At 38.3% G+C, this 13,079-nt stretch overlaps 1 protein-coding gene across 2 annotated transcripts in view; it reads left to right on the top strand.

Annotated features, from left to right (window-relative positions):
* LOC128686288 (centrosomal protein of 164 kDa) overlaps window positions 1-13,079 on the top strand; it is a 273,426-nt gene that overhangs the window by 246,612 nt on the left and 13,735 nt on the right. Inside the window, exons 14-15 of one of the 2 annotated variants that reach the window (XR_011392109.1) lie at window positions 10,278-11,399; window positions 12,485-12,658. Coding sequence is in view for 1 of the 2 variants with exons in the window: in XM_070085949.1 (XP_069942050.1) it covers window positions 10,278-11,399 (1,122 nt within the window). In the remaining variant the exon portion in view is untranslated. The remainder of the gene's footprint in view (window positions 1-10,277; window positions 11,400-12,484; window positions 12,659-13,079) is intronic. The other variant, XM_070085949.1, reaches the window with a different exon arrangement.

Below are 13,079 nucleotides of genomic sequence, written 5' to 3'. Positions count from 1 at the left end.
AACCTACTACCTATAGTTACTGTAGTTCTAATTCTTTATCTCAGGCACTGGTAATCTCTCAACATCTTCATTGTGAATTCTGAAGACTGTTTACACATTTGTCAACCTTGGGCAAACTGTTACCATATTCATTGTCCATTTTGTACAACAGTATTTCAGCAGTATTCTCATTAATTACTTAAAAATTTGATTGTCATAATATAAAACATTACTTTATATCACATACTGTACTAAAAATTTGAAGCAGTTAACAATGTATAGTAATATTGTGTACTGTGTAACTTGTCAGCCTTGTAGCTTTCTAGTGGCAGTTTTAAGGATATCTCAAAATTGGTCCTACAAAAATGTTATGCATATATCCTACAAGAATATCATATGCAGTCATGTCTCATTATCACAAACTCGTCAGGGCCAAGTCCAGACCAGCACAACCAAGATTCCAGCATAAACATAAAGCAAAAACTCTAAGGAACTAAGATGGAAGAGGGGTATAGTACTTATTATTATATATAGAATTACATCCTCAGTTGATATATCACTATTGAAGGCATGGGAATGTGTAATTACAGCAATATGTATGATACACTACAAAATGCTAGATTAGGCTAAAAATATTCTCCTATTAACCCTTTGACTGTCGCAAGCCCCTTTCTGAAACTGTCATTCTATGTCGCAAAATATTCGAAAAAAAAAACAAATTATTTTTTCTTATGAAAATGTTAGGATTATTTTACTGAGTGTTTTAAGCCTATAAAAATTTTTTGCCATCAGTACTTACTGAGATATAGAGGCGCAAAGTTGGCAGAAAATGAGTGGCGTATGACAACAGCGGCGAATGCCGCCCACCCGGTATTCATTTATTTACTCCAATTCGAAGGTTTCTTGTATTTTCCAATATTTTTCTTTTCTAAGTAACTTATGTGGCCTGTGAGACCAAAGTAAGGTGCATTGTTCAAATATACACTCATTGTTTACAACACAATAACTGAAGAAACATTATCACTTTTAGATTGTGTATAAAACTTACCTGTAAATATAAAAGAAACACTACCTGTTTATAAATTCAAGTCTCTTCTCAAAGATCACTTACTCACCCAAAACCAAATAAATACTGAATAACTGAACCTTATAAATTGTATATCTTAAATGTTTCTCACAATTATATCACATAAATGTTAAACCTAAAACCCAATCTAACTTTATTATTTTTTAAATACACTACCTAACAGAATACTCCATTCTACTGAATGTACAACAATGCATATAACCATATGACCTGTCTTTGTAATACTCACTTGTGCTTTATAGTAATCTGTATACATTAAAGTTTTATCACTGATGTCATCATTGCTTAGTTCATCTTAAGTTAATTTTAAGCCAGCCCGTAATGCTATGCATAGTATAAGTGGCTTTGGCATGCTGCTCTTATCTGTATTTTTTGTACCTCTGTATGTGTGCTCAAATTTTTAAATAAATAAATAAATAAATAAATAAATAGAGAGGCTCAAGTTAGAGTATGTAGGAAAGAGGGAAATTATTTCCCAGTAAAAGTAGGTCTTAGACAAGGATGTGTGATGTCACCGTGGTTGTTTAATATATTTATAGATGGGGTTGTAAGAGAAGTAAATGCGAGGGTCTTGGAAAGAGGCGTGGAGTTAAAAGATAAAGAATCACACATAAAGTGGGAGTTGTCACAGTTGCTCTTTGCTGATGACACTGTGCTCTTGGGAGATTCTGAAGAGAAGTTGCAGAGATTGGTGGATGAATTTGGTAGGGTGTGCAAAAGAAGAAAATTAAAAGTGAATACAGGAAAGAGTAATGTTATGAGGATAACAAAAAGATTAGGTGATGAAAGATTGGATATCAGATTGGAGGGAGAGAGAGTATGGAGGAGGTGAATGTATTCAGATATTTGGGAGTGGACGTGTCAGCGGATGGGTTTATGAAAGATGAGGTGAATCATAGAATTGATGAGGGGAAAAGGGTGAGCGGTGCACTTAGGAGTCTGTGGAGACAAGAACTTTGTCCTTGGAGGCAAAGAGGGGAATGTATGAGAGTATAGTTTTACCAACGCTCTTATATGGGTGTGAAGCATGGGTGATGAATGTTGCAGCAAGGAGAAGGCTGGAGGCAGTGAGATGTCATGTCTGAGGGCAATGTGTGGTGTGAATATAATGCAGAGAATTCGTAGTTTGGAAGTTAGGAGGAGGTGCGGGATTACCAAAACTGTTGTCCAGAGCTGAGGAAGGGTTGTTGAGGTGGTTCGGACATGTAGAGAGAATGGAGCGAAACAGAGTGACTTCAAGAGTGTATCAGTCTGTAGTGGAAGGAAGGCGGGGTAGGGGTCGGCCTAGGAAAGGTTGGAGGGAGGGGGTAAAGGAGGTTTTGTGTGCGAGGGGCTTGGACTTCCAGCAGGCATGCGTGAGCGTGTTTGATAGGAGTGAATGGAGACGAATGGTTTTTAATAATTGACGTGCTGTTGGAGTGTGAGCAAAGTAACATTTATGAAGGGGTTCAGGGAAACCGGCAGGCCGGACTTGAGTCCTGGAGATGGGAAGTACAGTGCCTGCACTCTGAAGGAGGGGTGTTAATGTTGCAGTTTAAAAACTGTGGTGTAAAGCACCCTTCTGGCAAGACAGTGATGGAGTGAATGATGGTGAAAGTTTTTCTTTTTCGGGCCACCCTGCCTTGGTGGGAATCGGCCAGTGTGATAATAAAAAAAAAATAAACAAACAATACAAAACAATGTTTATTACTATTGTTCCATAATATATATACATATGTACAGTCACTGAACACTTTCCTAGAACTGCTGCAGCTTGTGGAACTCTTTGAAACATGGGTATATGCACAGGGGCACTTGACACTCCTCACACATAAAACGAGTGTCTCTGCGTGTTTGTGGGCGTTTTGTGGTATGTCCACATACAAAATACCTCTTCTGAGCACTTTTCTTGAAAGCAGTAGGAGGCAGTTGTATGGGGTAGTGATCACCAGGCCTCAAACGAGATGGCATGTGTTGGTAATTTCGTGGGCGTTGGTCTATTGCAGGTGTTGCTCCTTGGTACTTGACGATTATTTGTCTGATGACTGACAAACAAAACTCACCATATTTTGGTTTGTTGTTAGTCCTCAACTTGTGTATGTTATAAGCATTTAGCATGGAAATATCTCTTGCATACACGATCAGCAAACCCATTCTTCATGTCACATTTGTCCACTAAGCGCATATTGAGGTTGTAGTCCATGACAGCTGCAGGTTTTAGAATGGGTTCATTGGTCTCTCTGTTGTGCTTGCCAGTGTGTGCCATTTTGTTTCAGTGAACTGATGTCTAGAATGTGACATCATGTTTGTCATGCCATCGAAATGCCATGATGTCATTGGCAGCAAAGGCCTGCACCTCACCTCTGCGAGTGCCAACATCGAACCTTGGCATATGCTTATGGTTACCACGCACTGTGCCACACGTCTGTCAGGTTCACTCGCAAGAAATCACTGAGTATGGGGCTTGTGTACCAGTTATCAGTATATAATATATGCCCCTTACCAAGATATGGTTCCATCATTGTTCGAACCACATCACCAGAGATACCCAATAACTTCCAGGTATCTCTCACAGTATTACTGCCAGTGTACACAATGATATCCAAAGCGAGACCACTTTTGCAATCACACAGTACAAATAACTTTATACCAAAGCATTTCCTCTTGCTTGGTATGTACTGCCTGAATGAGAGTCTTCCTTTGAATAAAATCAAAGACTCATCAATAACAAGCTTTCTGAAGGGATAAAAATACATGCAACACTTTTGTTTCAGGTACATAAACACATTTCTGATCTTATATAACCTGTCGGTTCTATCAGGCCTTGTTTTGTATGAAAAGTGTAACATACGTAACAGTATCAAAAAATGATTTACTCCTATAATGTCACTAAAACCTGGGGTTGAAATCAGGTGTTCTGTTGACCATGTGGCATAAGCATTATTGTGGCAAAGAACAGGTACATCTCTGTCATAGTTGTGTCCTTCCACTGGTGTAGCCGTGATCGTGGTGAAAGAATTATATTTGCCACGGTGTACTCATAGTATGTGTTGGTTTCCCTGGCAATAATGTCCATCAGGGCTTCAGAGAATAACTGAAAGCATTCTAGTTCAGTGGCATTGTTCCCAAGTGTACACGATGGCCGTATTAGACTTTGTTTCATCAAAATCATGGGGATTGGGAATAAAATCATCACCTTGCTGCCAATCCCAGATGCAGTCTGCTGGTGGGTTCTGGATATTGAAAAGTGGTTGTGGTTGTGCAGGTTGTGGTTGTGGTTGTTGTGGGAGTGTGGGGTTGGGTGAGGCTGGTTGTAGTTGTGCAGAGTCAGCAGCGTCGGTAGTAGCGTGGCCCTCTGCTGGTGCCACATGACTCATGCCACTGCTAACATCACCACCACCATAATCTTCTTCCCCCACGCACATTACACATCCCCATTGTAACAATATCGTCATCATCACTGTCAGATCATGGTGTAGGGCCACAGGATGTACTCCCAGATTTACTCCTTTGCCTTGGAAGGGCATAAGGCACACTACCAGAATGCATGCTGCGTCAAACATACTGTCGTTTCACTGGCGAATATTCCCCCTCACTGTTGCTACTAGAGCTGCTGTCAATAACTTTGAAATCACTATCATTATCACTTTCACTGCTCAGATCTGAGTCCTGTAAACGAGGAAATAGTTTCCTTTTTTGTCCTGGTACAGGTGAGCGTGAATGAGATGTGCCAGCACCAGAGGTGGACAGTTGTGGGTCATTGAGGTTTTCATCACTAATTACGTAATCCTGGGCACCGTTTTCAGTCACACCCTCTCCAAAATCATGAAATTCACTTTCACTGGCACTTCCGTCACTATTAGAACTATCACTTGGGAACAGTAGACCTCCAATACGCTGAGGATTGAGGTACTTCTTACCGTGAGGCATAGTGAAAATGGACTACCAAGATGGCGTTCCCACAATGCACCACTGAGTCCCAGATTTTTTTCACAGGGTGCACACCCACCACTGAGACCCATTCTCTCTCATGTAGGCCTACCAGCTTTCTCCTGCTTGATTTGAAGCCACTAGAATTTACATGCATTAATGCGTTCGAAACAGTGGCACGTAAGACATATATATACGACCAAAACAGTCAAAGAGTTAAATCTCTCAGTTGCTTGATACAGGTGTATGCAATATAAGCATCATATGAGACAGACTAATGTGCTGGAATCATGTAATTATGAAATTGCAGTATGAAGAAAGGGATAAAGCTATTTTAACCCTTTTGGGGTTTTGGCCGTACTAGTACGGCTTACGCACAGGGGTTTTTGACATACTAGTACGCATAAATTCTAGCGCCGTCAAATCTAGTGAGAGAAAGCTGGTAGGCCTACATATGAAAGAATGGGTCTATGTGGTCAGTGTGAGCAGTATAAAAAAATCTTGCAGCACACAGTGCGTAATGAGAAAAAAAAACTTTGACCGTGTTTTTGGATTAAAACAGCGACTTTGCACTGTATTTTCGTATGGTATTTATTGTTGTATTCTAGTTTTCTTGGTCTCATTTTATAGAATGGAAGACATATTACAGAAATTGCATTGATTTTGACTGATTTTACAATGAAAAGTACCTTGAAATTGACCTCAAAGTAGCAGAAATGTTCGATTTTTACCAAAGATCAAAAGTAAACAAATCACGCCAAGCGTCCAATACACGTCAACTGGTGAGTCTAATATTCTTTCACAAGTGCGCTGATATTATTTATACCATTTCTACACTAATGCAGCAGTCTGCAGAACAGTAAATCTTTTATTTTTTGTAAGAATAAAAATTCAAAGTGGAAAGCAAAAGAATGTAAGAGGGGTGTGGGGATGTGACTAATGAACAGAGGAAATGTTATTTTAGTGCCAGGAATGTCTTTCTTGTTTATTCTGGACTCTATTCGGAAATTGGCATCTTTTGAAATTTGTGTGAAATTGGCAAAATTGCTAAATTCTGACCACTGTATTGGATAGTTGAAATCGGTAAATGGGTGGTTCCTTGTACTCATTCGATAGAAAAAATGGAGTTCTAGTGAAATAGTTGTGATTTTTATCGACTAGTACACTGGAATTAGCAGAAAATAGGGCTCAAAGTGGGCAAAATCCCCGATGCGTAAACATCGTCGAGACCGCTAACTTCACAAGAGTATATTTCCGTAAGTTTTCCATCAAATTTCATACTTTTGGTGTCATTATGATCGGGAAAGGATTCTCTGTCTTTTCATAAGAATTTTTAAATTTGGCCGACCCTGAGAACAAGTCTCTGAGAGAACCTTCCGACCCCCAAAGGGTTAAGAGGAAAATTAACTGTTGTCTTCTGAAACTTTTATATCTGACAGGCTGCAATAATTATGTAAGCCTGTGGACTACTAACAGGAACAGCCTGAAGCCTGATTAGCCAGGCAGTCATCAAGGATTTCTGGCCTCAAGCCTTATGCAGGTTACATTCCCAAAATCGGTGCTATGTGCAAAATGCAGGACTGGTAATGAACATTTGGGAAAATGGGGTTACGTTGTTGACACCTCAAAAAAAGTTAAACATATTTTGTTTTAATTTCTTAACTCATCAGAAATAATAAAAAATTTGATAGCTTACATTGTGCAACCAGTTAGGCCTTGCCGGATGTAGTATGGTTTAGACAGTCAAAAAGAAGAGTACACAGCTAAAATTGTTTAGATTTTTTACCTTGAAATCTGGTGGTTCTTGCCTATTGATCTTGATTTTAGTGAAGAAGGTTGCTGTGATACTACTGAGCCTAGGTGAATGGCTCTTGTGTTGCTGTCAATTGTGTAGTTGAGCAGGAAAATCTCCAGCAGCAGCATAATCAGCAGACACACTTTTCCCACAATAAATTTTATATCATACACACAACTGCCAATTGTACTTTTTCCCTGATAAAAAGGACATTAGGTGGGGCACTTTTCTTTATATTAACCTCTTTCTGCACATTCAGTAACTTTTGTGACATATTTAGTTGTATTAACCACTGACATTCCCTTCAGCAGGCCACAGTTTGGATTACTCATTGTGCAAGCTCTTATCCACCTCATGAATTGCTGATTCTTTAGCATTACTAGTATTCCTGTTTTTTGTTGGCATGGCTAATATCTAGAGACAAAGTGGGGTGATGAAAAGATCAAAAATAAAGTGGCGGGTATAGGAGTGTATGATATGATACTCCTTCAAGAGGCAACTGACCTCATAGAAGACTATATACACTAAGGAGCCAACCTTTAATGCAATAGCATCACCTTAGGCAGAGGGGAAATTTCCCAGAACACGATCAAACTCGATTTTATGCAAGACATGATTTCCCCCAACCTTTGCAGCATGAACAGCCCATCAGCTTTCCACAATAAATAATAAAATCTCAGTAGTGATGGATATAAAACTCAGTAAGTCAATGCATAAAATGTAAGAGTCTGTTGTAATTTAAAAATCATACTAGATAGAAGAATTCATGGGAATTTCATATTTGTTACATAAAATTGTGCATTCAAACAATAAATAATTCCATTTTTTATTTTTTATAAAACTGTGGTACTGGCTGGGCATCTGTTATTGTCAACCTCACATTTTTAATTTTTCAGCCACTGGACACATTTCTCCTATTCACACACTTATTGTACTCATTCTGCAGTTGCATGTTATTGTAGAATTGCATTTTAGGTACATTACTGTACTCTCTCAATCCACAAGGAATGCATTTCACAAGACTGTCTTGAAGTAAAAATTCACTAGTATGTAATCTGTGTTTCAAACAGAAACACATGGATATGGCCTGTGTCACAGTGGCTCCTGTGCCCAGACATAATGTTAGTCAGATAGTTTGTGCAATTTTAGGTAGGTTGTAATATAAATTCATTATCTACTAGGCATGTAATATGTTGGAGGGTTGGGGATCCAAAGGTAACTTGTGCATCACAAGCCAGTTTAATGCAAAACTGCATAACGTAGTACCATCTTAGAATGGAAGACCCAGGAACCCAACCCTAGATATCACACAGTTGGCTGTTAAGCATGGCTCATGGATAGTAGAATTTGTGTTCAGTCCATCAGTCTTGTAGAAAGTACAGTATAAGGCTGCAGAAGTGGCTTATATACTGTAGTCAAGTGAGGTGAAGCAGGAGGAGGCGGGGTCAAAGTGGAACCATCCACTAGTTTAATTAGGTCTTCGTCCAAAGGTTGAATAAGTGTTGAAGAATTCTTTGTATCAAGATCCCATGATGTTGCAGCGTCTGACAGATGTGATAAATGGTTTAAAAATCAACAAGCTGAAGAATGAGACACTTATGCAACATATGGAAATCCTTATTGAAGAAACATCACCTGATTGTTAGCTACAGCAATTGTTGACTCGGGGTTGACAGATGGAGCACTGATGTCAGTTGTACTGTTAGTTGTTGGAAGAGTGATATATTGTTAGGTGTTGGAGTGGTTATGACAGATCCAAAGCTTGCTTTTTTGTTGGGTAATGGATCTTTTATTCTTTCTGCAGTGACCAAAGAAGTTGCAATGGAATTTTCATGTGCGATGTTTTGAGCTTTGTTTGTAGAGCCCTAGTACTAATGGATTCCCACTAGTTATTTCTTATGTTAATCTCAGTGTTAGAATTCCAGGGCTTCTCAATAGTGTCAACATCAGCTGAGCATCCTATGTCACTTGATGTAGGCCTGTTTGGTTATCTACGATAGTTTTAAAACAATTTAATGATTGTAAGAGCTCATGAGGTGATTCTTTTTGATGGAATATCCTGGCTGCCATCTTACAACACAGTCCAGTAGAGCATTGTTGATTGTGATGCTAAGCTCATTTCTGGTACACGTGTCACAGGTTCATGGATACCTTTCAAGTTTCTGAGATGAACACCTGGTTATAACAAAAGTCTCCTGACTTGCATGCTATGTGACAGTAATTGAAACACATGGACTCTAGACATATAAGATATGTCTGACCTCTTGTTGTGTATCCACAAACTCTGCAATATCTTTTGGGACAATAACCACATATTTTGCGATGTGACATCATCACAGAAGAAAAAAGTTTGAGAGATTCTGATAAAGTTATGCAGGAAAGAGAGTGTTATGTGAAGAGGAAGTAGACCTCACTGTGTGGGTGGCCTGCCAGAGGGAGGAGGGGGGGAGTGATACCTCTACATACTGATCACTTAATAATAACTCTTTGTTTGTTAACCACTCACGTCTTGTCTGATAAAAGTAGTTAACACAAACTATGATGTTATAGATGCACAATCACATTTTATGCACAGATGTTTTTACATAAAACGCCAAAAATTAGTGATATTTGATATGAGAGCAATTGGTGAATGGCGATACCTTAGGCCTGCCAGTGACTCGGCTCACACACTGGAATATTGTTGAGTTTGCTGATATTCAATTCGATGAAGGTACTGGCTCACTTTTACTGATGTGATGTAGGAAGCCCAGTGTCAGTGAACAGTTTTTTCCTGACCAAACTTCATAGTTAAGTAGTATTAATATTGTTTGTGGAGCTCACTAACACACTTCCTCCCACAACCATGACCTCCCCCCCCCTGCTTTCCCTTCCCCCCCCCTCTCTCTCTCTCTCTCTCTCTTTATTCTCTTTCTCCTCCTTTATTCTTCCTCATGTGAGAATAGGATTGCTGTGAATCAATAATATGATGGTATCCGAGCTCTTCTCAAATTCTTCCCTAGAGATTCAACATCAGTTATTTATTAGGTACACAAATATTTATAAGTATATGTGATCATTTTTTTTTTTTTTATTCTTCCTTCTTTATTGCATTTTGTATCTAGTGCTTCTAGACTTTCTTGATTTCACTTTAGCAGTGTATTACACTTTTGCCTGTTCTGCTTTTTTTTTCCATGAAATCTCTTGAAAATATGCTGAATTTCATATAGCCTATTCCAACATGACACACAGTATCCAAACCTGGTAAAAGGACTTTTGAAAAGTATTTCATGTTAAGTATAAAATTCTAAGGCCTTATAAGAAATCTGTTTTATGTTTAGTATAAAATTCTAAGGTCTTATAAGAAATCTATAGGAAAAATTATGATAATCATTTCCGATAGGGTCTCTTTCCCAATGTGTTTAGCTACCAGTATATGTATAAGGTTTTTCTGTCATGCATGTAGTGAGTATCTTGCTCATAGCTCTTAGAGTAAAATATTTCACTGAACTAAGTATTTTTATACAGGAAACATTGGAAAAGAAGAGCCATGCTGCTAGACTTGCTAAAATGAAAGAAAATCATGAAGAAGAGCTGAGGCAGCTGGAGGAATCTCATGAAGAGAATGTGAAGGAACTGGAGGCACAGCATGATGAAGACTTATCCAAACTGAAATCTGACTTTAAGGCTGAATTAACAATGAAGAAAACAGAACTTGAAAACAAACTAACTGAGTTTAAAATTGAATATGAACAGCGAATGAACAGTTTAGGACAAGAGGATGAAATAAATGAAGGTGTAGATGATAATGAAAGACATAGAGAGAGTGCAGAATCGGATAGAAGAGCTAGTTTACAGGAAGAAAAATTTATCCTGAATGTCAATGTGAATGGGGAAAATAGGAGATTAAAAAAAGAAGAGAAAAAATATGATCATATACTGAGGGAGCTAAGAGAGAGACGGAGAAGTCTCGAGGAAGACCTTGAAGAACTCAAGACCCAGGAAAACAAGGTAAAGGAGCTAAGAATTCGGAACTTGGCATCAGATGCTTCTTCCTGCTGCAGCAAAAGCATGTGCATTCATGAATCTAAATACAATAAAATGAAGGAAAAATATTCCAACCTAGTAAGCCGCATAAAGTCAGAAAAGGCGAAGAAGTGCACTAAAAAGTCACGAACTGCTCATGAAGATAGTATTCAAAACACTCCATCAATGTCAAGTGATAAAAGTAGTCTAGAAAGTAATGTCAATGTATCAGAGAGTGGGCAACCATCTCATGATCTAACCTCCAGCATCATGTCCAGTCCTAAGCATGTCACAAAGCAGTACAGTTATTTACTTAAGAGCACAAGTGATAACAGTGAAGATGATGAAATTAAACTTGCTAATCAAGTTTTGGAAAAGTACAATAAAATTCCAGAATACAATCACTTAAAGCTCAATATGACAAAACCCATTACAAGTACTCCTAAAGAAGCATGGATGGAAGATGAACTACTTATACATGGCCGAAAAGTTTTGAAGAAAACAGAAAAGTACCTAAAATCAAATTCTATGAAAAACTATCGTGATGTAGCAGATTTGAGAGCAGAAGACGTAAGAAGAGAAATTCTACAACAGAATACAGATTTTGAGGCATTGTCATTAAAGGTACTGACTAAGACTTATTTGGCCTTGTTTATTATTATATCATATTCTCTGTTCTCTGTTCCATCATGCACCAGTATTTCTGTATCATTTGCAACTTGGTACGAAAATTAAACTACCAGTAGTTCTAAAATTAGGATGCATCATTCAAGCTTTTTTTATGCATTTCAGTCAGTGTTTGTATTGTATAATACTCTTATCTTATTCTGTAATTGAAGTCTTCCTTTGACTCTATAATTTTTATCATCTTTATCATTAATAAATTTCCTATTTCCATAAAGTGGGGAATTTACTTGTCAAGAAAAGATGGAAAAATATTGTAGGAAATTAAAGTCAGAGTTATTCAGTGACATTGTTGAATGCAGTTGTCATTATTTTCCATCCCTTAATACTGCACCACTCTCCAAAGTATGCTCCATCATAGGAAACTTGGACAGTACCAAAACATTAATACAGTGGACCCCCGCCTTACAATATTAATCCGTTCCTGAGAGCTCATCGTAAGCCGAAATTATCATTAGCCGAATTAATTTTCCCCATAAGAAATAATGGAAATCAAATTAATCCATTCGTGACACCCCAAAGTATGAAAAAAAAAAATTTTACCACATGAAATATTAATTTTAATACACACAAACTGAAGAAGACATGCACAATTACTACTTTACTAAGAATAGAATACATGACACTTACCTTTATTGAAGATCTGGTGATGATTGATGGGATGGGAGGAGGGGAGAGTGTGGAAGTTATTGTTTAGAAGGGGAATTTCTTTCCATTAGGACCTGAGGTAGCAAGTCCTTATCCAGGGTTACTTCCCTTCTTCTTTTAATGCCACTAGGACCAGCTTGAGAGTCACTGGACCTCTGTCGCACAACAAATCTGTCCATAGAGCTCTGTACCTCCCGTTCCTTTAAGACTTCCTAAAATGGGCCATAACATTGTCATTGTACAGGTTGCCAACATGGCTTGCAGTAGCGTGTCAGGGTGATTTTCATCCGTAAAGGTTTGCAGTTCAACCCACTTTGCACACATTTCCTTAATCTCTTTTTTCAGTTCCATACTAATTCTTGCCCTTTTTACCACAGGGATGGCACTAGAAGCTTTCTTGGGGTCCATGGTGACTTATTTTGCAGTTACAAGCACTAAAAACACTGGGATAATGTGAAATGTACCGAATGTATGCGTAGATGCGACTGCACTGGCTGGCTTGTAAACACTGGTGCTGAGGCCACACTTGGGACGCGTCCCGGACAAATCACGTAAGCCGAGTTTTTTATCGTGAGGTGAGGCAAAATTTTTGCATTCAAATGCTTCATATGGCGGATTTAATGTACAGTAACGTGATGCGTTCGTAAGGCAGGGGTCCACTAATGCATCTAAATGGTTTAGAAAACCATAATTGTCTTTATGGAGAATAATTTTCTGTTTTTCCTGCAACACAGAATGGAATCTCTACTAAAATGCAAGCTAGTCAACTCACTACTGCACCCAGTATTTTAAAATAATTGTCAAATTAATGCAGTTAAATATCAGAATAATTATTTATGGTAAATTGCAAAGACATTGATTATGTGTGAATGATGATGAAAGTGTTTCATTGATTTTTGGGTCGCTCTACCTTGGTGGGAGATGGCCGATGTGTTGAAAAAAAAAAAGAGTGAATTATGCTGCACCCTGTAC

The sequence above is a fragment of the Cherax quadricarinatus genome, chromosome 17 (assembly GCF_038502225.1).
Source record: "Cherax quadricarinatus isolate ZL_2023a chromosome 17, ASM3850222v1, whole genome shotgun sequence".
Lineage (NCBI taxonomy): Eukaryota > Metazoa > Arthropoda > Malacostraca > Decapoda > Parastacidae > Cherax > Cherax quadricarinatus.
Note: the sequence above shows the minus strand (reverse complement) of the source record. Positions and strands in the feature narration are given on the sequence as shown.